This window comes from Morus notabilis, unplaced genomic scaffold, assembly GCF_000414095.1.
Source record: "Morus notabilis unplaced genomic scaffold, ASM41409v2 Scaffold191, whole genome shotgun sequence".
NCBI lineage: Eukaryota > Viridiplantae > Streptophyta > Magnoliopsida > Rosales > Moraceae > Morus > Morus notabilis.
This window is the reverse complement of record NW_010366216.1, coordinates 188,363-215,468: the sequence shown is the minus strand read 5'-3', so window position 1 is coordinate 215,468 and position 27,106 is coordinate 188,363. Positions and strand designations below refer to the sequence as shown.

The 27,106-nt window shown below is 35.0% G+C and overlaps 2 protein-coding genes and 1 non-coding gene across 3 annotated transcripts in view; 1 reads left to right on the top strand and 2 right to left on the bottom strand.

The window, feature by feature from the left end:
- Window positions 1-1,819, top strand: part of LOC21397640 — a 2,670-nt gene extending 851 nt beyond the window's left edge. The window contains exons 2-3 of the mRNA XM_010109877.2: window positions 161-386; window positions 1,193-1,819. Of these exons, the coding sequence (XP_010108179.1) occupies window positions 161-386; window positions 1,193-1,629 (663 nt within the window). The 3' untranslated portion in view covers window positions 1,630-1,819. The remainder of the gene's footprint in view (window positions 1-160; window positions 387-1,192) is intronic.
- A 2,578-nt stretch (window positions 1,820-4,397) lies between these two features.
- LOC21397639 (transcription factor IIIB 60 kDa subunit) lies at window positions 4,398-22,453 on the bottom strand. Its single transcript, XM_010109876.2, has 20 exons — window positions 22,299-22,453; window positions 21,897-21,996; window positions 21,721-21,802; window positions 21,257-21,329; window positions 10,618-10,697; window positions 10,424-10,500; window positions 9,754-9,816; window positions 9,518-9,630; window positions 9,293-9,372; window positions 9,118-9,204; window positions 8,610-8,690; window positions 8,206-8,355; window positions 7,963-8,127; window positions 7,559-7,634; window positions 6,977-7,086; window positions 6,358-6,438; window positions 6,209-6,265; window positions 5,786-5,866; window positions 5,442-5,495; window positions 4,398-4,900 (listed from the first exon to the last, which is right to left on the bottom strand). Exons 2-20 carry the CDS (start codon window positions 21,962-21,964, stop codon window positions 4,664-4,666), a joined length of 1,815 nt encoding a protein of 604 aa, XP_010108178.2. The 5' UTR covers window positions 21,965-21,996; window positions 22,299-22,453; the 3' UTR covers window positions 4,398-4,663.
- Window positions 15,339-15,445, bottom strand: LOC112093885. Its single transcript, XR_002903255.1, has one exon. It is a non-coding gene; the product is annotated as a small nucleolar RNA R71 (small nucleolar RNA).
- Window positions 22,454-27,106: the final 4,653 nt, after the last annotated feature.

Below are 27,106 nucleotides of genomic sequence, written 5' to 3'. Positions count from 1 at the left end.
TTTGATAAGAAAGAAAAAGGTAATTTGATAAGAAAGAAAAAGATTAAAGTTGGTGTCTTTAATCCTAGTCATTGTGTATATATTCCTAAACTATTTATGAGTATCATATATAATTATACGTATTTGTGTTATATATATATATATATATATATTTGTGCAGGTTACGTTACGGAGGACAAGCTCTTTGGAGAGTGGAATTAGAAATGGCACTAAACAGGCCATAAAGGAGAAGCAAATTTCTGGGACGGTGTGTGGTTGTGGAAGGCCAATAGCCACCGGTTGTCGGAGCTGCCTCATGAGAGAAGTTTCCGACAGACTTCGGAATGACGGCTACAACAGCGCTGTCTGCAAGTCTAAGTGGAGGAGTTCGCCGGACGTTACTTCAGGTGAATAACACAATAATGATGTTACCATAGCAATTATACTAATTTTGGGTACCGTTGAATTTTCACGTCCGTTAAATTGGTAGCAAGCATGATACGAAATCTTACCACAGTACGTATATTTTTGGACCGTCCAATTTTTATTAAATTTTATGTTTTTTTTTAAAAAAATAATCCCGTTCAGTTTATTGAATACTTCTTTCTTCTAAGCTATAAGATTCTCATAAAAATATGATTACAATAATCGTTTATTAATAATTGTGTATACATAACTCTACTATAAGATGTAGATTTTAAATTGTGTTGAGAAAAAAAAAAGTTGATTCTCATCAAAATATTTTTAACTTATTTTCTTTTGAGTTGGTGGGCCAGATGATCTAATTTTGACCGTCGGCTCAGTAACGTGCACTCCTTATGTGCCCCGCATCATTACAATATTGTGTCACATATTTCGACTCAAGTGTTAATATATCATGTAACGTCTAAGTAGATATATTTAATAAGGAGGGCTTTACTCGACATTATTTAACGAGGACACGAAAATATCTTCCAATAAAGCTTAAAAATCCTATCTACTTTTCTTCTTGCACGTTTTTCAAATAGAATAATACAAAAAAATAATAATAATAAAATTAGACACATCACACTAGTATATATAGCCACGCCTATACATGATTATATCTTAGATATATAATTGCATAATAGCTAGCCAGGGAGTTACGCGGTTTTCAATATTATTTTTTCAATGATACCCCTTTAAAAATATTATCCATTAATTTATAATATATATATTTTTTTATGTTGAACAGGGGAGCATACATTTTTGGACGTATTGAGCAATTCAAGTTCAAAGAAAGGAGAAGTGAGGGTCATAATTGAGCTGAATTTCAGAGCCGAATTTGAGATGGCAAGAGCAAGTGAAGAGTACAATAGACTAGTCCAAAAGCTTCCCGAAGTGTTTGTGGGAAAAGTAGAGAGATTGCAATCCGTGATAAAGATAATGTGCTCAGCGGCCAAGAAGTGCATGAAGGAGAAGAAGATGCACTTGGGGCCATGGAGGAAGCAGAGGTACATGCAGGCCAAGTGGCTCGGCGTCTGCGAGAGAACGACGTCGTTGAGCCTCTCGTTGACGGGGTCAGACTCCGGCCGCCTGCCAAGGCCTAGGGTTAAGGCCGCGTCCATGCTTACTGTGGACTTGTTGGACATCATGCCCAATCTCCATTGCAAAGCAGTTGCTGTTGTGTGATATATATAGTATGATGCCCTAATATCGTTTGATCATGATATGATTTACAAGAGTTGCTTTTCTTTTTTCTTATTTACCAGTGGGGTCACTTTGTGAAGTGACGAGTGTACATAAAATATATATTTTATATATATATATATATAGATCTTTAAATAGTAGTTGATATCCCTTCATTTTCTCTAGTTTTTTTTGTTTTTTTGTTTTTTTTTTTTCATTTAAGATATTCTGTACTAATCCCCAAAATGGTTTCAATTTTTACCAAACTCTAGTTTAGTCTAGACTGGCGTTTGAAATGTTTAAAACTGACATCGATTTATCTAAATGTGGTAAATTAGTCTTTTCGTTACATTTATGTTACAATCTGGACAAAATAGATCAAAGTGCCATTGATGCTCCATTTAAGCGAGGATAAAATTAATGTTTTAATGACTTTTAGGACATGATTATGTGTCCGTTTGGGATAAATTGTGCTTGTACTTTTTAAGCAGTAGAAAAAAATAAGCATAGGTTAGAGCTTTTTTATTAGTGTTTGAATAATGCCTGAAAAAGTGCTATTATATTTAAGAAGAGTTTTTTTATCATATTTGGGTAAAAAAGTCAAAAACACTTATTGTTATAAAAAATAATATAATAAAATGATATGAATGAGATATTTAATCTGTTGTTCACAAATAAAAGGTTAAAAATGAAAATAAAAAAACTTTTGATAAGCACCAAGGAGATGATTTATTCTAAAAGCGCTTAAAAAATCTAAAAGCACTTTAAGGTTATCCATTCAAACAGATTCAAAAGCGCCTTTTAGACTAAATAACCTAAATGTGGATTTTTTTAAGCCAATCCAAACGGGCCCTAATTGATTGAATAAGAAGGGTTTAATAAGCATAGTGTTTATATTTATTATTTATACATGAGCACATCCACTATCTCTTTATTTTTGTATTTTGAGAATTTTGAACTTGAGATTTGTATTTATTTTCTTTTGTTAATAGAGTAGTTTTACTTTCTAGGGATTTGATAAGCCATGTTATGATTATTATGTTGTTTTTCCTATTTTGAATTGATTATTGATTTATTTTCATTTGTTGAACATTTCATCATTTGTTTAATGCTTGTGAATATTTGGCCAATATTTACATGATTTGAGAATCAATCTGAGACTGAGACTGGAATGTGAAGATTGATTTAGTCCATGATTGAAATGTCATTAGTACTTGTAGGATACGGATATACCTACAAGCTTGTGTAGTCTATTTCGAGTTTTCTTGTTCATAATGAATTTCGACAAGTTGAGGTTTTCACCGGGATGTAGAAAATCTGCTTGTTGGGGTAATTTATTAGTGCCTGAGAGAGATTAACAAATAAGTTAAAGAGACTCGACTACAAGAAAGGGAATAGGCTTCATTAGTTCATTTAAGAGTTTCATTTAAGATTAGTTAGGTGAATCGGTTCCCTAAAACGTTAATTTTTTATTGCTTATCAGTCGTTTTAATCCATAGAGTTAATCATTTCAGTACTTAATCTAAATTAATTAGTAAAGTCTTCATGAGATCGACACTCTTACTTACACTTGTTACTTAAGACTACGTGTATGCTTGCTTGAGAATTTTTCCATTTTATCATCGTTTTCGGCAATACTAGATCTTCTCTCAGGACTTTGCTTGATATTTTTGAGACATGCATGTGCAATTCTTTTGTTCTACTATTAGTAATGATTAGTCTCAAATCTTTGCTTCTAAACACATAAAATTTACTACAATGTATAACATATGTCAAATTTAACATTCGCTTTAAGAATAGTATTTATTAAGCATTGCGAGATGCTTTTATCAACAACAAATTAAAGATAATGAAAATGAAAAAAAAAAGGTGACAGTGGGACAGAAAGGACGACAAAATCACATGACACAAAAATAACTTAGAGCTAAAAGTTTTGATCACTCGGCCGGGCACGCCCCAACAGCATAAAGAGGATACTTGGGCTAATCCGACTCGACCCTAAAAATGGAAAGGTCGATCCAGCCGGACTCTAAAGCCCGACGAGCTTAGGGTAGACCCAGACTTTTACAAAAAAAAATTAAAAAAATATAATATAATATAATAGAAGCACTTTGGGATGGACCAAGTCGGCTTAAAAATAATTTTAGGCCTAAAATATCGACTCAGTCCAGCATGTGTTAGGACCAATAATAATAGACTTTGGGTCGGCACTTTGACCCAACTCAAACTTACAGCTCCATCAAAATCTAATATCATCTATCGTATCTATCATCTATTAAAAAAGAAACGACGATAAAAATATTTAAAAGACAAAATCTTTGACCACAATCCACAAAGCTTGCGACGAAATAACTTAAGACAAACGAAATTAAAAGACAACAAAACAACAGAATAAACAAAAAAAGCAAGCAACAACAATTCATTACGACAATGAAAACGACGACATCAAAAGTTGAAAGTACCATTACAAGAGAGAAGCGAACACAGGAAAACGACAATTTCAGAAGAAAGGACATGAAAGGCAAGCGACGACGAATTTGAAACGACAATTAAATATGTTAATGACGAAGATAATTGAAAACAAATATAAAAACGACAATGAAACAGAATAATAATAAAAAAAAATTCGATAGGGCCAATGAGCACGGAAACATCATTTGAAGTTGAAAATGGCATCACAAGCACAAACGACAAAAGAGTTTATCATGCCTTGCAGGCTTATGCGTCCTTCATAACCGGAGTGGATTGTTCATAACAGTAGTAAAATCTTACAAGGAGATATTTTTTTTTTTATTTTTTATTTTTTTTTGGGTGAACTTACAAGGAGTTTATGCTATATGAAAAACCTAGTCTATTATACAAGGAAATTGAAAACAAGTAACATTTGAAATCAACAGCTAGCTCTTGTTATCAACTAATTGTACTATAATAATAATAATAATAACAATAATAATAATAATAAAACCGTCAAATAACGCTGCAAAGGTTGTCCCCCACAGCACCATGGTCCAGTTGCGGAGAAAGAAACATCCAAAGGTCACAAATCGTCCTCATCATAGCCACAGTCATCATAACCATCCTCTTCTAACGGCCATTGGTAGCCTGCGGTTTCCTCGTCATAGGCCCCTTCTTCCATGTCTTCATATTCCTCACCAATTTCATCTTCCTTGTCCACAAAGTCCGACTTTTTCTCGTTACCGCCAGGGCCTTTTCCACTGCCATCATCTTCATCATCATCTTGACCTGATACTTTGGCCTTTTTATTAGGACCCACCTGCAAAGAGGATAAGCAATGAAATATAAGAGAACGAATATCATTAGGTCTTTACAGGTATAGTTCAACTGCCCTTGATTTCTTACAACTGCTATGATAAGCATCTGAAAGAAGAGTTTTAACTAGGGATTTTGCCAAATAACTCTCCTCACCAACAATCATTAGCAGGGATAGTTTTATATGGTCAAAACTCTAAAAGCAGTCTAAGCTAAGATAGGATGTTGAATTTTGCGAAAAGTTTCAAGGTTACAAAAGTTTAAACTGAAATAGCCAGATTCTCCGACTTGTAAGAAGCTATTCATATCACTATGCTTATAATCCTTCCCCCATCAAAACCTCAGTTAATCCTTTAGAGCCAGATTCTCCGACTTGTAAGAAGCTATTCATATCACTATGCTTATAACTAGCTCCTTCCCCCATCAAAACCTCAGTTAATCCCTTAGGTAGAGGTGTAATTTGAGTAGCATCTTGGTTCAGTGACTATAGGATACCAGAAGTCTCAACCATTGAATATAGTTAGAAGGATAAAAGATTCACATACATCACCAGAAAAGCATTTCTCCAACGCCTCGTAGTTGATCTTCGAACTGAACCGCTGTTGACATAAGAAAGAGTTATGAGTGAAATGGCAGCCGTGCAATAAAAACACACATGGTGAAATATGCAGAACTATGTCACCAACTATAAATAAAAACCATTAACCTTTTTATACAGATCATAATAGAGCCGAACTTTGTAATATAATACGTAAAACAAGGAGAGACAGACCTCCAATAAGCTAAATAGAAAAAACCAGAACTACCATTTATGCATTAAAAACAAAGGGGTAAAACGGATTCTATCATGGAGTGGGAGAACTGCATTGATCCGATATATCTCATTTACCTTCTTGCTTAGCATTTGACGGGCTGCTTCTGCAGCAGTTTGGGCAGGAGGTGCATTAGGATCTTGCTTTTGGCGTCGCTCCTAGTTCACATAGAATGAAGAGAGAAGTTAGAATTTGAAATTAGATTAAAATATGTGGGAAAGACAAACATTGTCAAAGAATAAAGACACAATTGATAATTATGATACGAGAAAACGAAATAAGTTTAATGCAATTTCATGTAGATAACATGATAATCAATATGCACCTAAATAAGGAAAGGAACATATAATGGAAGTTTCAGATACAGATTATAAAACAATTTTGCTGAAATATTTGACTTTTTTTTTTTAAGGATGTTTCATGAAAATGGTTGTAAAGCACGAGACGGGATAAGTTATTCATCAAACAGGAACTGCAGCAAATGATTTACTAATAAGGACCTTTCTTGGCTTGGGTGCAGAAAGACCCTCGCCAGCCTCCATCTTAGCAGCCTGTTCCTGAAAATCATATAGGATAGTCCATATAATCAACCGTTAGTTATCTGGAATACATGATTGTTTTGCAGTCCAGAGAAAGAGAGAGCTCCAACCTCCAAATACTCTCTGTTCATTTCTTCCCAGATAATCTTTTTGTAACGCGTCTCCTCCTCATTGTTAAGGTAGTCATTCACCTAAAAATCCAACCATAAGTTAATTAACTTAGACATTAACAAGCAAAATAGAATATTGAAAAGGCATTCAGGACGACAAGAATCAACCATGATAATACAACACTACTATAAACCACCTTTTTAAGACACATTAAAACCTCAGCGAAAATACATATAATGTATCTGCAAATAAGATTTGAAAACCATAAAGTGAAAAGAGGCTGAGGTGCACTTTGGGTTTTGAGTGTAGCGTCGCAATCCCAACTCCAGGACATGATATAGGACCAATATCCAAAAATTATTTGAAAAAAAAAAAAAAAATCTTCAAAAGGATTGGCTAAATCCTTATTTATGAGGTACGGTATAGAAGACTTCACAGTTCCTGGTGTTCTTACACAAAGTAACACATAATTCCTTCCTTCAGAAAATACACATAAGCCGCTTCCATCAAGAAAGAGACTGTGAGTTGAGGTCTAATTGACCCAACTAACTTCCCAACTATACTCTGTTCATACAACGAAATGTACAAAAATTTAAGCTGCAGCATCATATTACATACCTCAATATCATCAATATCAGAAAGACCATCAGATTCTTCGCCAGACATAGTACTTGCATCGAATTTATTACAAGTATCAGAAGCACCATCAGTTGTTCCATCTGAAGCCGCTGAGACAAAACATGGTTGCAAACTCAGCACTATAACAAAATATTGAACTTAATTTATGATAAGGACTGTGTCGTTTGGAACAAAATCAAGAAAAGATTGAAAGAGTGAAGAAAAGAATCACGGTAGAACTTTATTAATTGTCAGAATGTATACTCCAATCGGCAGAACTTCGAGGGTCTGCTTCCTCCCCTTACTTGGAATGTATCCAAGATTTGTACAATTCCCTGTTATTTCCCGATCCCCTATCTATCCCTCCTGCCCTCTTTTATACACTTTCCCTCTAACAAACAAACTTTCTCAGTAAGCTAACTAATACTAACACTTCCACAGCAAGCTAAAGACAGCCTTTCCCAAACCAGACCCCCCACCCACCCCCCAAAACCCGTTTATTCCTCCTAACATACACTTGCTTGAGTAGGGGCTTATCAATTTAATGAAAAATTTGCTTTCTACAAAAAACTCAGCACTTACTATTAAGTTTTGTGGTGTCCGATCTCTCATGCTGGGCCTTCTGACTGGGTTCAGTAAAGGATTCAATATTTTCGTCCTAAATAAAAATAGGATACATGTACATTAGTAAGAAATCAATCAGACAGGCAAAAGGTGCAAAAGGCACGAGAAGAAAATGTTGACAGACAATAAGAACGAAAATCGGAAAAGTACAAGTAACGAGAAGAAACAAGTAAAAAGAATACTTGCTTCACTTTTAATGAATGATTATAAAATTTGTGTCTATGTGCTAAGGAAAAATCACAGAATTTGCAAACCCATCATTGAGGATGAGGCTATGGAGATAGTAAATAGCTACCTCCCTAATTGCTACTTTATTCATAATCTAGAAAAAGGGAAAAAAATGGGTTAGGTAAGCGACTGACTGTTTCATTTCCAAGCTCAGTTGGTTTTTCCTTGTTTGCAGGCACAAATCCAACATCAGATTCATCTGATTTCTTAGCAGATTCGTTGGCTGCTCTCATTTTTTCAGCCTGCTGGAAGGCTGGAGGATCTGATCCGCCTCCAAGACCCCCAGAAATTTCGATGAACTAAAAAGGAGAGAAAAAAAGTATTAGAGGCATAAGCACAGGAGAATGAGCTAGTGGAAAATAGTAGAAAGGACTTACATCTTCGTAACAACTTTGACAAAGTCCATGGGCAAAAGGAGGTTGCCCACTATCTTTATGTCTACAAAGCAATTCCTGGGACTTTTGGGACCCCAAAGATGGCAATTTGCTCTTCTTCAGCTCCTTAGCAGAATTGTCTAGCTCCTCAATCTATTCAAAAGTAAAAAAAAAGTTTTAAAAAAAAAAAAAAAAAAAAAAAAAAAAAAAAAAAAAACAGGAACAAAAAATCCCAGACATAAGTGAAACCATCATTCATTTTTACAAAAAATTAAGAAGAAATTAACCATCATCGAGATTCTTCTAGATTATGATTGCTACTACATCTAGCTCAAGCATCTAAATATTTAAAAGATTGTAGTCAATGGAACAAGATCATGTCAGGACGGTAGCAAGTAACAACTTACAGTTAAACTTCCTGAATCAGTGTTCTCGAACTCAATCAAACGTTTGGTCAACGTTACTTCACAAACATGAACAATTTTTACCTAGGGAAAAAAATAGAAGAAATAATCATCACGCAAGGTGCAAAAGAAAAGGAAACTGCAGTTTTTTTTTTTTTTTTTCTTTTTTTTTTTTTTTTTTGAACAACAAAGTGCAATAGTAATAGAAGAAACAAGAAAAATTCCTTCAAAGTTGTTCAAAACTCGCACTGAAAACAAGTAATTTTACCAAGTTCTAGATCAGCAAGTAATAATAACTTATTGATGATAGAAGTAACACCAGAAGTCTAACATAATCAACAACAGAAAATTAGTTTCTAACAATCTTTAAGAATTTGTTTTAGAAAAAGGAAATATGTTTAAAGAGAAAAAAAAAAAAAAGCAAAATACTCGTTTGTGTATGAAAGAAACTTCCCCCATGAAAATATAGCAGCAAAATTAAAAAGCATTTCATATGAAAAGATGGACTTACAATATCTGATTTTGAAAATTGAAACCCATGTGCAAGAGCAGAAATGTATAATGCTGCGCCACACAGCCCACTAGGTTTCCTGCCCGTCTGTGGATAATATATCATTAGGGTAAGAATTATCATCATAAAAGGAATGAGTGCAATATGATAACAATTATTTCAAACACAAATATACCTGCATCCAATCTCGCTTCATGCTGGCTATGATGTGCATTGCAGTTCTGGAAACCTCAACATTTCTTCCCTTTAACAACGCTGCAAGCCAGGAATGAAAATGATTTTGTTACTACATTATGTAATTGAATCGAAGCTTCAGATTTAAAATAAACCAATAAAGCAGTAAGCAAGTCTACAATTCACAATTGCAGGCAATAAAGCTGAAAGGATTGCGGTAGCTTACTTTCAGTAAAACGAGGTATGAAAAGGGTGGGATCAACAGGTCTCTTAATCAAGGCGTGCTCCACGAGGCTTAGTAATTGGCAAAGCTGCAAAAATACAGAACCTAGCACATACCTGTAGATTTTACAAGAAGATTTAGTAAATAATACATGCAAAAGGTGACATTTTCAACTCTATTTGTACTGCTAAAAGTAGAAGTATACAAATTTGAAAATATTCTAACACGTTATTGCTTACACATTTATTGCCAAAGTCTCCGAGAAGTCTATAAGTAAAAATGGTTTTGGTGGTTCAGCTGTCCTGCAACAAAGGTTATCGTCCCGTTAATAAAATGTAAAACAGTCAACAGAACGTAGTAGAGTCATATATACAAGCTACAACACTCCAAAAGGGCAAACAATGAAGTATAATAATTGATTTCTATAATCTCAAAGGGCACAGAAGTCTAACAAACATGAGACTTTTATATCTTAGCGCGCAAAAAAAAAAAAAAAAAAAAAAAAAAAAAAGAGAGGGAGAGACTTTTATTGCCTTTTAAGTAGACTTAAGAACCAAATAACAACATAGAAATTGAAGATTTAACGAACATTTGTGTTAAGATTAAAATAAGAAACGTACCATCAATTGACTATATTTTGACCGGAAGAAATATAACATCAACTTTATGAAAAGAATGAAAAAAAAAAAAAGAAATCAAAATTTATAGTTGGAAATAATGATATTAACAATAGACACTAAGCTAAGTTCCGAAATTCTTCTAAGTATTTTTCTTTTTCCTGCCAAATTTGAAATTTCTTCCACTGTAAATAATAAATAGTTTAAACAAGAAGAAAAAGACAGCCTAGAAGGCTAGAACTATGATTCAAAACCAAGAATGAAAGGAATGCAAGGGATAAAGCTTACTCACCGACAAGCTATATACAGACAAGCAGCTGCAACATGTGGCGTTCTACGACCTCTAGTGAAATTACGATGAACTGCGATCTGCATATTAGTGATATTACTACGATGAACTACAATCTGCATATAAGTGATACTGTGTTTTGAATGTATATTTAAATGAAAAAAAAATAAGAAAAAGAAATAAAATCAAATGCTCACGGTGTAGATTCTAGAGGCTGGCTGAATAATTGAATCCTGTATGCTCAACCTTAAAGCAATGCATCTTATTTCATATTCTCCTGAAAAATAGAACAAAAACGTCCATATTTAAATGATATGATCACAATCGCATACAATAAAATGTGGTTTCTATCATTCCACGCCGCTAAAACCATGGTGGTGATTTTGCCATCTATCCTCAAAACAAAGAAACAAGATATCCATGTATACTTACGACTAAAACTAATACCAGAAAACAGCAGATAGTACGCATATAACATCATGAAGTCATTTATATGCTAAGTTTTATACAGAAACATAACACTTATTAGTTTTTTTAAGAATAAATACTCGTAAAAGAAGATGTTGATCCAGGTGTCACTTGTTCATTGGTTACAAGAATTAGTACACAGCAAGTTGGCTCTGGTTTGTTAAGATGTTAATAAGCTGTTAGAGGGTAGTATGGTAATTGAGCATTGTAATTACTTACTTTGATTGAATTAGATAAAAAGGCTTGATATATGTTTTAGTCAGTGGTCTAGTTTAGTGGGCGGTGCTGTGTGTAGATACGAAAGGCAATTAGAAGTTAGAGAGAAAAGGGGATTAGCGCTGGGTGTTCTTTTCGGTTCTTGGTGAGGGAGAAACTGAATATGAGATGAGCGTTTGTAATCCTGAATTTCTAACGGTGATTGGAATAAGAGTTCTTGAGGTTTTTCCAGATAAAGTCTTGTGTATTTTGTACTGGTACTTTATTATTTGATTTCTTGGTGAGGTTTTTTCTTTGGATCTGTTTTCACAAGTGGTATCAGAGCCCTCAAGATGACGGTGGCGAAATTTGACATTGAGAAATTCAATGGTAAAAACGATTTCGGGCTATGGCGGTTGAAGATGCGAGCGCTCCTCGTTCAACAAGGATATGAAGCTGCTCTCGCCGGCGAAAAGAACCTTCCAACGACTCTCTCCGACAAAGAGAAGAAAGAAGTTCTCGAGAAAGCCCACAGTATGCTGATTCTATGTTTAGCGGATAGGGTTCTGAGAGAGGTATCGAAGGAGAAATCGGCAGCCGCTATCTGGGCGAAATTAGAAAGTCTCTACATGACTAAATCCCTGGCAAATCGATTGCACTTGAAGCAGAAGCTGTACACGTTCAAGATGCAACCCAACTGCTCGATGGAAGATCATCTCGATGAGTTCAACAAAATCATTCTTGATCTTGAGAATATTGAAATCAAAATCGAGGATGAGGATCAAGCTCTTCTTCTTCTTAGATCGCTACCATCTGAGTACGAAGTTCTCCATGATACGCTAGTCTATGGTCGCATTTCACTGACTCTAGAAGAAGTTCAAACTGCGTTAATGGCAAAGGAGCTCAAGAAGAAGTCAGATGGAAAGAAGAAGAGAATGGGGATAATCTGTTTGCTAGGGGAAGATTCGAAAAGAGAGAAGAAAAGCCAAGGGGAAAGCAGAGATCGAAGTCAAGATTCAAACGTAAGTGTTTTCATTGCCATAAAGAGGGACATCTCAAGAGAGATTGCCCTGATAGGAAGCAAAAGAAATCCAAGAAGAAGGATTGCGATAGTGATTCTGGTGACATTTCAATAGCATCTGATGGTTACGAATCTGCGGATGTGTTGGTTGCTGCGAATAAGAAAACTGAAGATGGATGGGTGATTAGTGCATACAAATACACCCTAAATACTGCTTTTGATTTATATAATATTAAAATATTTAAGCTTTAATTAAACAATTCCATTATTTTTATTCATAATATTTTTAATTGGAATTTGTCTAGTTTTTGCTTAATTATTTACAGATGAAAGCAGTGTAAAAAGCTACACAAGAAAAAGCCATGAAATTCATATTTTTAAGCTTTTCAACCGAGCCACACGAGCCAGAGAGAGCCGCGTCAGCCGAGCCAAGCCACTGTCTTTTCCCTCCGCGTGGGCCCCAGCCCTTCCTCACTTCCCGAATCCTCCTCGCGCGCGTCACCAGCAAGCCTTCTCTCAGCGCGCGCGTTTCTTCCACGTAAACATCACCGCGCGTCTCAGCTTTCTCCCCAGTGGGTCCCACACCTGCGCTGCCAGCCTGCTCCTTCCCTCTGCGCGTGACAGCTGGCTTCCGCGGGTCCCAGCGGTCTCCAACGCCAGCGCCCTTCCTCCACTCCGCGCTCGACACGTGACGGCCTTATTCCTTTCCTCCAAACGAGCTTTGACACGTGTCCAGATGAAGGCTGAATCTGAATTTCTTCCTCAAAAATCAGAGCGAGTTGCCAGATTTCTTCCCCAAATCAAATATATGATTTATCCTAATTTATGTGTAAGTTTATTTTGTTTCCCTTTCTTTTGTAATTTCTATTTTTATTGTTTGTTTCCTTATTTGACAGGCAACTTCTGAACACTATAAATAGAGGGGTTAGCCTAAGGTTTTTGTAAGCTTTTAATATTCAGTTTTCTGTTGTCTTGCTGTCAGTCTCATATCTTCTCTCTAGAACTTGTGAGAATGTTTTGCAAGCTAGGCTAGAGTTCTCTTGGTGAGGTTAGAAATGAACTTCTGTTGAGCGATCCAATTTAGAGTTTTGATTCCTTGTGCTGTAAAGTTCAACATCTGAATGAATTAAATCTCATCTATTTTTCTATTACTTTTCAAAATATTGTGTGCCAATTTTTATATAAATTCAGTCACGCTTTTTTTATGTAATTCTGTCATGCATTGTTTTGTCATTCAAATTATTTTACAAATTGTCTTTTACTGCAATATTGTCAAATTGATATATTGTCGATTTTGGATAACTTGTAATAATAATATTTTCTGAGCCAACATAGAGATTTAATTTATTCGATTCTTTTATTTTGTGAATCAAAACTTAAATTGGTGAACGAAGCATTAGGGATTCTCGACACCTTACCGTTTTCTTCATACAGATTCTCCTTTTTATTTTATTTGCAACAAAAATCTTAAAAACTCTCATTTTTCTTTAATTCACTTTTCTCTTATGCCCTTATTCTGTTAGTCATTCTTGTTATTTTGTTATCTATCTGTGGATACGACCGCCCTTCTGTGCTACAATCGACCGCTTGTGAACATCACTTTTGGGCGTTAATCAAATTTTAGCGCCGTTACCGAGGAGGTGCTATTAACAAAACTGATTAGTACATTTTTTAGCCAAAGAGGTAAGTATACATATATATATATATATATTTAGTTTCTTATACGTGTCTTTAGTTTCTCATAAAAAAAAAAAAGGGTTAGTTGTTGGCTGCCGTGTCCTTATTCAAGTAATTCATAATTGTTGCGTGTATATATATATATATACTCTTTTTTTTTCTCTTGTCGTCCCTTATTCAAAAAAAAAAAAAAACGTTACCTTTTCTCTTGTTCATTTTCTTTCTGTAGTCGTGTTGCTAAAAAAAAAGAAAAAAACAACAAACTTTTGTTTACTGTATTTCTTTCTTTCTTACCTTTCTCACGTTCTTCCTCTGTGTTTTCCCTTGTTTGTTTCTGTGTTAACCTTTTTAACATTTGTTACCTTTTTCAATTTTTTTTATTTCTGTAGTTTTGTTGCTAAAAAAAAAAAAAACTCACACTTTTAGGATTTGTTTTTATTGCATTTTCCCTTTTAGTTTTAAAATTGATTGTGATTTGATTTTGTAATCTTTTATTTTTGATAGATTAGGATTTTATTTTGCTTCCATGTTTGAGTAATTTAATTGTTAACTATCATATTATTGCCTAATTTAATTTCTCCTTTTATAGTTTACATTAATTCTTAGGATTATAATTAAGATTGTAATTAATTGACTATTCCTAATCTAGAAATTTCATAATTTGGTAGAGTTAGGCTTTTGACCTTGGAATAGTTTCCATTAATTAGATTTCATGTCATAATTTATTCAATAAAATTTAATAAATGATTTTGAGGATAATTGTGTGGTTACGTAAAAAGTACAATCTGAGGGAGTTCTGTCTAGGAAAGTTGGTACTTAAGTGGACCTCGCCCCACCAATCTTTCCTGAAAACGTTGTTCTGTCTAGGAGACTATTCATTAAGCCAAGAGCTATAGTCTTTCCTGGGAGCACTCTTGGTGGTTACAATTTACGTTACTATATAGTTATTTTCTTTTGTTTTGATTAAAAATAAAAAAAACAAAAATTAAAAAATTAAAAAAATTAAAAATTAAACAAAAAAATCGTTTTGGGTGAATGCATCGGTATAGAGACGAGCTAGGGAGATTCGCTCAACGTCCAGACCTAGAAACCCCTAGTGAGATTCTATCCGACTCGTCTTCTACGCCTCCGTCTTCACACTCGTCGTTGGAATTCGCATTTGAAAATCTATTCGCAATGGCACAACACGAGGAAGTTCAGCAGAAGACGTTGCAAGATTATCTACACCCAACGCGCACGGCCACCCCATCGTGCATCATGTTCCCACCAAATGCACCGCCTACGGATTTCAAGCCAGGCATGATTGCACTTCTCCCAACCTTTCACGGGTTAGAGAACGAGAACCCTTATGTACACATCCGGAAGTTTGAAGAGGTGGTGGCCACCTTTCACAGCCGTGCTGAGGCCACAAATACCGTCAGATTAAAGTTTTTCCCTTTCTCTCTGAAGGACAAGGCCAAAAGATGGCTGTATTCTCTTAGGCCCAAGGCTATTGGTACGTGAGAAGAAATGACGACGACATTCTTCAACAAGTATTTCCCACACCATAAGACTAATAATTTGAAACGACATATCTCGAATTTCGCTCAGAAGGAAAACGAAACTCTCTATCAAGCTTGGGAGCGTTTTAAGGATCTGTTAAATCTGTGTCCCCACCATGGATATGAAAGTTGGCCGCGCGTAAGTTATTTCTACGATGGACTCACAATCCGAGAGTGCCAATTTGTTGAGATGATGTGCAATAGAGATTTTCTCCAAAAGGATCCTGAAGAAGCTATCGAGTACCTGAATGAGTTAGCTGAAAAAGCTCATACTTGGACTAGACCAAGTGCTACTGAGAGTACTAGTAGGTCCCGACCAGCTGGAGTTTATCAATTAAGGGAAGAGGACAGCCTCAAGACTCAAGTTGAAGCTTTGACGAAGCAAATCGAGACCCTCAAAAGTAAAGATAGTAAAGGACTGCACATGGTGGCAAGGGCAAAAGCACATGAGCCATGTTTCATTTGTGGTGGAATGGGCCATCTAGCTCAAGATTGTCTCACTTTTGGTTAAATGAGAGAGGTATACGAGGAGCAGTGCAATGTATTAGGCACATACAATAAGCCTTATGGACCTTTCTCAAACACTTATAATAATAGCTGGAAACACCCCTAAACTTCAGTTGGAGAGATCCAAACCAACATGCACAATTATCTAGAGGGCAATGGAAATCAGAGCAACAATCTCAACCACCAAAGACATATTTTGCGCCTCAGAATAACATGCAGCCGAAAGGGAATTCTCCAGAGGATACCCTAAAAGCTTTTATGGATGCGCAAAATAAGACGAATCAAAGAGTTGATTCAATGCTCACGCAGCTAGTGGAAGACAACAAGGAAATAAAAGTCATATCACAAAACTGACAAAAGCTTTAACCGTTCAAGAGCGCGGTAAATTTCCATCTCTACGTGTAATTTTATTTTGTTTCCCTTTCTTTTGTAATTTCTATTTTTATTGTTTGTTTTCTTATTTGACAGGCAATTGCTGAACACTATAAATAAAGTTGTTAGTCTAAGGTTTTTGTAAGCTTTTAATATTCAGTTTTCTATCATCTTGCTGCCAGTCTCATATTTTCTCTCTAGAACTTGTGAGAATGTTTTGCAAGCTAGGCTAGAGTTCTCTTGGTGAGGTTAGAGATGAACTTCTGTTGAGCGATCCAATTTAGAGTTTTGATTCCTTATACTGTAAAGTTCAACATCTGAATGAATTAAATCTCATCTATTTTTCTATTACTTTTCAAAATATTGTGTGCCAATTTTTATATAAGTTCAGTCACGCTTTTATTATGTAATTCTGTCATGCATTGTTTTGTCATTCAAATTATTTTACAAATTGTCTTTTACTGCAATATTGTCAAATTGATATATTGTCGATTTTGGATAACTTGTAATAATAATATTTTCTGAGCCAACATAGAGATTTAATTTATTCGATTCTTTTATTTTTTGAATCAAAACTTGAATTGGTGAACGAAGCATTAGGAATTCTCGACACCTTACCGTTTTCTTCATACAGATTTTCTCCTTTTTATTTTATTTGCAACAAAAATCCTAAAAACTCTCATTTTTCTTTAATTCACTTTTCTCTAACGCTCTTATTATGTTAGTCATTCTTGTTATTTTGTTATCTTTTTGTGGATACGACCGCCCTTCTGTGTTATAATTGACCGCTTGTGAACATTACTTTTGGGCGTTAATCAATGGATCTTAAACTCGGGGTGTTCATTCCACATATGCCCCATTAAAAACTGGTTTGAGAATTACCAAGAGGTCAATGGGGGAAAGGTAATCATGGGCAATAATGCTATGTGCAGAATCACAGGAACCGGCAATGTGAAGTTGAAGTTAAGTGATGGCACTGTTAGGATTCTAACCAATGTGCGACATATTCCTGAGTTGAAACGGAACTTGATCTCACTTGGGGTGTTAGAATCTAAAGGATGTTCTTATAAGGCTGAAGATGGGATCTTGAAAGTCCTAAGAGGATCTTTGGTGATAATGAAGGGGTTGAGAGAGAATGGAATTTACTTACTACAAGGTTTAACAACTTGTGGTGAGTTAAATGCCATGGTTTCTGCAACGTCAGAGAGAACCAAATTGTGGCACCAGAGGCTTGGCCATGTTAGTGAACGTGGTCTACAGGAGCTGTACAACCAGGGACTCTTGGGAAAAGAAAAACTTGGAGGACTGGAATTCTGTGAACACTGCGTATTTGGGAAGAAGCAGAGGGTGAAGTTTGGGAAGGCCATCCACAACACACAAGAAGTTCTTCAGTACATACATACAGATCTCTGGGGACCAGCCACTGTCCCTTCTCATGCAGGAAATAGGTATTTCATCTCTTTCATTGATGACTTTAGTAGAAAAGTGTGGATCTAACTACTAAAGACTAAAGATGAGGCCTTTAAGACTTTCAAGCAGTGGAAAGTAATGGTGGAAAACCAGTGTAGTAATAAGATTAAAAATTTAAGGACTGATAATGGTCTTGAGTACTTAGCAGATGTTTTCACAGAGTTCTGCAAAGACAAGGGAATCAGAAGGCATAAGACTGTTAGGAAGACTCCACAACAGAATGGGTTGGCAGAAAGGATGAATAAAACACTGTTGGAGCGTGTTAGGTGCCTTTTGTCAAATGCAAAATTGCCATTGAAGTTTTGGGGAGAAGCTGTTCATATAGTGTGCTATTTGATTAATAGAGCACCATCTGCAGCAATTCAGTTTAAAACTCCTCAAGAGCTATGGTCTATTCAGCCTGCAGATTATAGAAACCTGAGAGTTTTTGGCTGCATAGCCTACTACCATGTTAATGAAGGGAAACTTGCACCGAGAGCTAAGAAGGGACTATTTATGGGGTATCCAGATGGTGTCAAAGGTTTTAGAATTTGGTGTCTGGAGTCCAGAAAATGCATAATCAGCAGAGATGTAACTTTTCATGAAGAGGGAACACTAAAGCCTCAAGAAAAGCTACAGTTTCAGGGTGACTTACAAGTTGAAACAGGGAGATTGGAGCTTGAGGTGGAGCCATTAGATGGTAGAACTGAAGAAACTGAAAGATTTGCTCGAGTAGATGAAGCAGATGATGATGTACAAGTTCAGGATGTGGAGCAGCAGCAGGTGCAGACCTACAGACTTGCTCGAGACCGAAACAGGAGAGAAGTTAAGCCTCCACAGAGGTATGGATATGCCGATCTGATTGCATATGCTCTCACTGTTGTAGAAGACTTTATTGATGAAGAACCAAAGTCCTTCAAAGAAGCAGTTAATGCCATTGATTCAGATAAATGGTTATGTGCTATGAATGAGGAATTAGAATCTTTGGAGAAAAACAACACTTGGGAGTTGGTACCAAGACCTGATAGAGCAAAGGTAGTGGGATGCAAGTGGGTGTTTAAGAGAAAGGAGGGGATACCTGGAGTAAAGCCTGCTAGATACAAAGCTAGGCTAGTTGCAAAGGGTTTCACACAAAGAGAGGGAGTTGATTTCAATGAAATTTTTTCTCCGGTTGTGAAACATACTTCCATTAGAGTTTTATTATCACTGGTAGCTCATTTTGATATGGAACTTGAACAAATAGATGTTAAGACAGCATTTTTACATGGAGATTTGGAGGAGAAAATTTTGATGCAGCAGCCAATTGGTTATGAAGTCCAAGGAAAAAAAGATTGGATGTGTCTCTTAAAGAAGTCTCTGTATGGCTTGAAACAATCTCCTAGGCAGTGGTATAGGAGGTTTGATAGCTTCATGCTCAAAAACAACTTTCAAAGGAGTAAGTTTGATAGTTGTGTGTATTTCAGGAAGACTGAGTATGGTGATTATGTGTATTTACTGCTGTACGTTGACGATATGTTGATTGCCTCAAGGGATAAGGCTGAAGTTAATATTGTCAAGAAGCAATTGAAATCTGAGTTTGAAATGAAGGATTTGGGGGCAGCTCAAAAGATACTAGGCATGGAGATAACCAGGAAAAGAAAAGCAGGAGTCCTTTAACTCTCTCAAGCTGGTTATATGCAGAAAGTACTGCCAAAGTTCAACATTGCTGCAGCAAAACTAGTGAGTTTGCCAATAGCACCTCATTTCAAACTTTCGTCAGAGCAGTCACCAAAATCAGAGCAAGAAGAAGCGCAAATGAGGAAAATTCCCTATGCAAGTGCCATTGGAAGCATATGTATGCCATGGTTTGCACAAGACCTGACATAGCACATGCTGTGAGCCTAATAAGCAGATTTATGGGAAAACCGGGAGAAGAACATTGGAGAGCTGCTAAGTGGGTGTTGAGATATTTAGCAGGCACCTCTAAAGTTGGTCTGGTGTATGGCAAGGCAGTGTCCGGTGAAGATTGTGCTAAAAGATATGTGGATTCTGATTATGCAGGGGACTTGGATAAAATGAGATCTCTCACTGGTTATGTGTTTAGTCTGTTTGGGAACACAATAAGTTGGAAAGCAACTTTGCAGCATATAGTTGCTCTTTCAACAACAGAAGCTGAATATATTGCTGTAACATAAGCAATAAAGGAAGCTTTGTGGATCAGAGGATTGATAAGTGAGCTAGGTATTGAACAGAAAACAATTGATGTGTTCTGTGATAGCCAGAGTGCTATTCACCTGTGTAAGAATCAAGTGTTTCATGAAAGAACGAAACATATTGATGTGAGGTTGCATTTTATCAAAGATATCATTGAGAATGGAGTGGTTAGGGTGATGAAGATTCACACTTCTAAAAATCCTGCATATATGTTAACAAAGCATGTTCCTGTTGCTAAGTTCAACGTGTGTTTGGATTTATTGCAAGTTAAGGAGAATAGGAAAGGAAATGGAAAAGAAGAACTCTGCTGATGTAATGAACCAAGTGCCAAGGTGGAGTTTGTTGATCCAGGTGTCACTTGTTCATTGGTTACAAGAATTAGTACACGGCAAGTTGGCTCCGGTTTGTTAGGATGTTAATAAGCTGTTAGAGGGTAGTATGGTAATTGAGCATTGTAATTACATACTTTGATTGAACTAGATAAAAAGGCTTGATATATGTTTTAGTCGGTGGTCTAGTTTAGTGGGCGGTGCTGTGTGTAGATACGAAAGGCAATTAGAAGTTAGAGAGAAAAGGGGATTAGCGCTTGGTGTTCTTTTCGGTTCTTGGTGAGGGAGAAACTGAATGTGAGATGAGCGTTTGTAATCTTGAATTTCTAACGGTGATTGGAATAAGAGTTCTTGAGGTTTTCCAGATAAAGTAAGACTTTATTTGGAAAACCTTACTTTATCTGGAAAAACCTCAAGAACTCTTATTCCAATCACCGTTAGAAATTCAGGATTACAAACACTCATCTCACATTCGGTTTCTCCCTCACCAAGAACCGAAAAGAACACCCAGCGCTAATCCCCTTTTCTCTCTAACTTCTAATTGCCTTTCGTATCTACACACAGCACCGCCCACTAAACTAGACCACCGACTAAAACATATATCAAGCCTTTTTATCTAGTTCAATCAAAGTATGTAATTACAATGCTCAATTACCATACTACCCTCTAACAGCTTATTAACATCCTAACAAACCAGAGCCAACTTGTTGTGTACTATTCTTGTAACCAATGAACAAGTGACACCTGGATCAACAAACTCCACCTTGGCACTTGGTTCATTACATCAGCAGAGTTCTTCTTTTCCATTTCCTTCCCTATTCTCCTTAACTTGCAATAAATCCAAACACACGTTGAACTTAGCAACAGAAACAGGCTTTGTTAACATATCTGCAGGATTTTCATAAGTGTGAATCTTCATCACCCTAACCACTCCATTCTCAATGATATCTCTGATAAAATGCAACCTCACATCAATATGTTTCGTTCTTTCATGAAACACTTGATTCTTACACAGGTGAATAGCACTCTGGCTATCACAGAACACATCAATAAGAAAAAAAAAATTTGAAAGACAATCACAGACCTTTATCCAAAGTCCTTCTAAGTGAATCTGAGTACTCATCTGGTATTTTTACATGATGACCTGCCCTACGGCTCTGCAAACAAAAAGCATATAAATTATGATCTCAGAATAGCCCAATAAAAAGAAAAGAGCATAAATTTTGAAAAGAAGTAATTACTATTGTTAAAACTTCAGACGAGGTTGATCCAATTATTCTCAAGTTTTCCGATCATTTGACCGATAAAAGTTCAATCTTTTCCATTCATAAACGCAATGAATGACTATAATTTTAAGAAGAAACATGTACCATCATTTAAAACTCTACACTCGCTCTATCGGATCCAACTACATTCTCAAGCTTTCAATCACTTACCAGCAGCACAAGTTCAATCAGATTCCAAAAAAAGTATTCAACTAACTATAAAACAATAATAAAAATAATAAGAAAAAAGAAAAAGAAAAAGAAAAAACAAATAATCTCACACCTCTCCCCCAGGACCTTTAACAAAAGTTTCCTCTTCAGTTATGAAATCATCGTAGATAACTTTTCCACATACGTCACAGCATCTGTAATTAAAAATAAATAAATAAATAAATTCAACAAGAAGAAAGCTTATAAAATCTGTGATATAAACTAAACTGTGTAAAACAGGTTACTCACATGTAGTGTTGGGAGTCTCGTTGGGTAGGACGTCTTTGTTTACAATGACCACACCACAACAGCGACATTTTTACACTCTCAACTGAATTCACTCAATAATCTGTTTGAAAAAAAAAAAAAAAGGAGAAGAAGAAGAAGCAAGAAGCAAGAATTCATGAATATTTTGTCCCCAATTACAACAAAATTCATAAATATCTACAAATTCTTATTAGAACGTTGATTAAGAAAATATGAAACAAGGTAGAGCTGCATATTAACGAATTTTACCGACTGAAGATCCTCCACTGCAATTACAGTAAATACGATTATATATATAAACATATATATAAAAATTTATAAATATAAATAAATATATATCTATATATGTATTGATTTCCGTGAGAAAGTGATTGTAGGGCATACCGTAAAGGAGAAAACCGTCGGCGGGGTTGGGCGGGAAGCTCCCGCTGTTCGGTTTCCTTCTGCCACTGCGTCTCTTCTGCTCCTTTTTCTCCACTCTCCTTCCCCACAAATCTTTTCCTTTCTACCATCGTTTACCTGGCATTGGTGCGTACAAATTTGGGCCCTAACTAGAAAGCCTTCACTCGTTAAGCCCAAAACGCGGCCCAGTACCGCAAGAGAGAGAACGAGAGAGAGAGAGAAAGAGCGTGTGAGAGAACACGAAAGGGGGCAAGAGAGAGAGAGAGAGAGAGAGAGAACGACGAAAATGGGAGAGAGATAGACTGCGTGAAAGTGGGGAGGAGAGAGAGAACGTGTTTGGGAGAATTTGGGAATAAGTTTTCAAATTTTGGAAATTTTGTTCTTTTATTTAATTAATTTAAATTTAAAATTTGAGTTTTATTATAATAAAAGGTTTCGTTTATTTCACCGATTCGAGTTTAGAATTCGAGTATTGTTACAATAAAAAACTCTCAGAAACAGTCACATTTAATTTTTTTGCTATAATAAAAAACTCACATAAAGTCACATCTTAACTCTAATTAAAAACTCGAATCAGCGAACTAAACGAAGCTCTCAGAAATAATTACATTTAACATTTTTATTACAGTAAAAAGTTCTCACATAAAAAATCACATCTCAATTCAAATTAAAAATTTAAATCAACGAACTAAACAGATCCTTAATGTTAATTGTTATTTTAATTAAAAATAAGAACAAAATAGGAAAAGGAAATTTAAAGTTTTTAAAGAATAATATTTACTAACTAATTAAAACAATTATGTTATTTACTGTTTTAAATTTGAAAAACCTGCTATATGCTGTAATTTCTCTTCATCTGCTCGTAATACGTGTGGCTTAATTTTTTTTTATTTTTAAAATACCAATTTCTACAAAACGCAAACTTTCACGATCAAAACCAACTTCTGATGATTTGAAAGTTATAACTAGCCACTCAATCTTGTTGGAGATATTTGCGATGTGTCGCAGATTGAGATAGCAGTGGTGATTCGAAAAGAAGCAACTTCTGCAATTTCTTTTTTGTTGTTTTTTTTTTTTTTTTTTGCCCGCTCAAAGTATGCTTCACACCCCGTCAACAATTTCAACAAAAACCGGTGTCTAAACAATACAAAAACTAATTCCAACAAACTGAAACTAATTTCATTCATAATCAACTAATTTCCGATACAAAAATCCAATATCAAAGTATTTTATCAAAAATTGATCCTAAAAAAAAAAAAATTTGGCACGTATTGACGTCAGGAGTCGAGAAAAAATTTTGTGAATAAACCTTTCAAGAAAGTTTGAAGAACGTTCCAAACCACATAAAAAAAGAAAAACATATAGACCGTGTTTAAAATTGATCCCGTTATTATTTTTCACATTTTTAAAAAAAAATATGAAAATATTTTTAAAATGACATTTGACATAATAAAGATAAAAACAGAAATGAAAAACGATTTTTTAGAACATATAGACCGTGTTTAAAATTGATCCCGTTATTATTTTTCACATTTTAAAAAAAAAATATGAAAATATTTTTAAAATGACATTTGACATAATAAAGATAAAAACAGAAATGAAAAACGATTTTTTAATTTATTCGTTAATTTTTTTTTTTTCGTTTTATATTCAGTAGGAGTGGAGCTAAGCAAAAATTCAATCAACAAAAGTCGACCATCCAAAAGTTAGGCTGACTGACCTATTCCATGATTTAAAAAAAATGACAAAGTTCTTTAACGAAATGACATCTATAAACTAGAGGCTCAAACGAAAGAACAAGCGATGTTACATTTCAATAAAGACATCAGCTGCTACTGCATCACATATGGTGCTCAAAACTTGGGAGGAAGGGGGTAGCTGGCCCAATGAAAAATCATTGCATGGTGGGCTTGCTGAGGGAGAGTTGTTCACGTTTGGTGTGACAGCCATCAATTCTTTGTGACAAAAAAGAAATCAAGATAAGATAAGTTGTATAATCTCATATTATTTAGAAATAGATGTAGGTAATAGATTATAAGAAATGACATCACCTCTCAATAATATAATACTTATTGGAGTGAAGTCTAAAGAGCAAAACCACGTGAGTTAAGGTCTAAAATAGATAATGTCATACTAAGTGGACGTACAGGTTGCATCATAATCTATGCGCAACCGTAAGTGTTGTAATCTTTATAGATGAACGGACATGATCATACCAAGTAAATGTGTGGATTGCTGTACACATGGCATCAGAGTTTATACACAACCGTAAGTGTTGCAATCCCTGAAATGGGATGGCCCGTTAGGATAAAGATCGCACTAGGGAGAGAACACAATTGGGGGCAGGCCTTTCAAGGGGAAGGCAACTTGTATGAGGGTGGGCTTTGCTCGGTTGAGTGGGCTCGGCGGCGGTGGTCAGCGCCAAGTGTGTTGGATGGCAAATGCGTTAGTCAAGTGGGGGGTGGCGATGGAATAGGGAAGGAAAGTGGGGGGTGGGCCGCTGTTATGCTCTTAAGGTTTTTCTTAAAGTCTAAACTAAAACAAGGGCTGATATTAGGTATGTCAAGATCAATAGTTAAAATTAATTGGGATGTTTTTGTCCTTTTAATTTTAAATTTAATAGAGTTACATCAAAGGTGTTGACGTAATTTGATTTGATCAAAGGATGTGTCTATTATTTTGATAAAATTCAAGGATTCCAGTGTATATTGCCTAAAATATTATGATGATATACCTTTAACATAAGGGTTTTAGTAAATAATATTTTTTATATTGCATAATAGAAAATATTATACGATATATAAAAATGCATAGGTATGTTTATACCCTCAAAGTCTTTAAGTTCAGGAAGCCGAGTTGAACATAAGATAAGGTTTCAGTTCTAATAGAAGCCCCTACTCTTAATAAGTTGGAAAGTTGTAAAATATTAACTAAGCAAATGAATAAATTTTTTATTATTATCATTCTCACACTCCAACCAAACACATTATAAAAGAAATGGTTCGAGTTTAGTGGTCTTGAATTAGTGGCTCGCATTAAGTAGGTATTTTGGTCATTTATAACTATTTTAAGAAAATTTAGTGGTGAGAATTTTGACGTAATTTTTTTTTTGGTTAAAATAATGTCTTTATTATTTTGATAAAACACTTGGGTTGAAGTGTAAGAAAATTTTTATAAAAAAAAAATATTTTTGCTTAAATTTCACGGAGGAAGCTGAAAATTAACATATAAAAATGAAGCTCAATACTCTATACACATCGAGTAAGGGTCGAAATATGAGGGGGGGAAAGAGAGCATGAAATCGAATAACCCACACGTATAAAGAAAGATTATGGGTAACTTATCAGCGATAAAAGAGAGAGGAAAGTACTAATGTAATGATTAAACCGGAAGAAAATTGGTAAACTGAACCACTATTGTTATTACTTTTCTCGATTAACAAACGGACATAAAATCATGAAATCCTCAATTATGTTGCCCAAGAATAAGGGAACCGAGGAGAAGAGCGAGAAGGAAACCTATTTTTGTTGGGGTTCGACAACCTCCATTAAAGACGTGTCTGGCTTCATACAACTCAACAAGGACGAGAGATAAAACCCTTAATAGAAAAGAAAACTTAACAATTTTGTTCTCTTTCTTTTAGTTACATTTTTATTCTTAAATGATTATAACATGATTAGTTATTATTTTACAATAAAATCGACAATTTATGATCTTATTTTGATCAAGATCGCGGATATGTTTGACTTATATTTGCAAAGGAACTTAAATTATAAGACATTTAATTGTAATTTCTAAATATAGAAATTTTAATAAAGCTAAAAATAGAAAGTTAAATGTAAAACGCCAAAAAAATATGGAGACTTTTGTAATTAAACTTATTATATTTAGTATTAGCATGTTAACTTTTAATTTTTTTTAAAAATAGAGAATTTATTCTTAAGAGTTTGAGTCTCAATTTTTATTCTTTATTTTAAATAAATATTTTTTAAATATAATTATTTAATTAAAAAAATTATAAATTTAAAATAAATAATAAAAATTATGACTCATATATTTTTTAAAAATATTTATCAACATTACTCTTCATTTTTTGTTCATTTTTTTAAGAGAGTTTTTGGTTACTAGGACCTCGTTTACTTTGCGAATTCGAGTTTTCAATTCGAGCTGAGATGTGATATTTTTTGAGAGCTTTTTACTGTAGTAGAAAAAGTTAAAAGTAACATTTTCTGAGAGCTTTTTACTGTAGAAATCTAAAACTGAAAACTCAAATCGGTAAAACGAACGAGGCTTAGATTCATGTTATGATTTGAATCATGATTCATAATTTGTTATAATATTTTTTTTATAAAAAATATATATAAATTAAGAATAATTTTGAATTATAATTCTGAATCTCCAATCAAACGTTCACTAAATATAAAACTATTGCTTGCGTTATCCGTGCGAACCGTACCAAGAACCGCACAGATCATACCACTACTTTCGGGGCTGTTTGGCTTTGCTTTGCGTTGCTGCGCTGTTGTGGCTAAAAAGTCGTCTGTACCTTATTCTCTCCGATGGTGACACATGGAATAACAATCCCACAACCTTTTATTTTATTTTTTTTCTTTTGGCCCTCATCAATTATTTTATTACTTTTTAATCCCAAAAATTCTTCCACTCCCTATTTATCTCGTCGTCTTTTCTGACTTTGGGCCTCGGTGGTCCCCACACTGGGCCCTCATTCATCATCCACCTTCCTCTCGGTGGGCCCCACAAGACCAGAGACCAGACCCAAAAAGAGGAGA

What these genes read in the sequence shown, in the direction of transcription:
- LOC21397639 (XM_010109876.2), bottom strand. Translation starts at nt 21,964, where the DNA reads ATGTCGCTGTTGTGGTGTGGTCATTGTAAACAAAGACGTCCTACCCAA. An exon ending in TGTCTGTATATAGCTTGTCG is followed by an intron (nt 9,817 to 10,423) that starts GTGAGTAAGCTT and finishes CCTTTGTTGCAG; the next exon opens with GACAGCTGAACCACCAAAAC. An exon ending in CTGATATTGATGATATTGAG is followed by an intron (nt 6,439 to 6,976) that starts GTATGTAATATG and finishes TTGGATTTTTAG; the next exon opens with GTGAATGACTACCTTAACAA.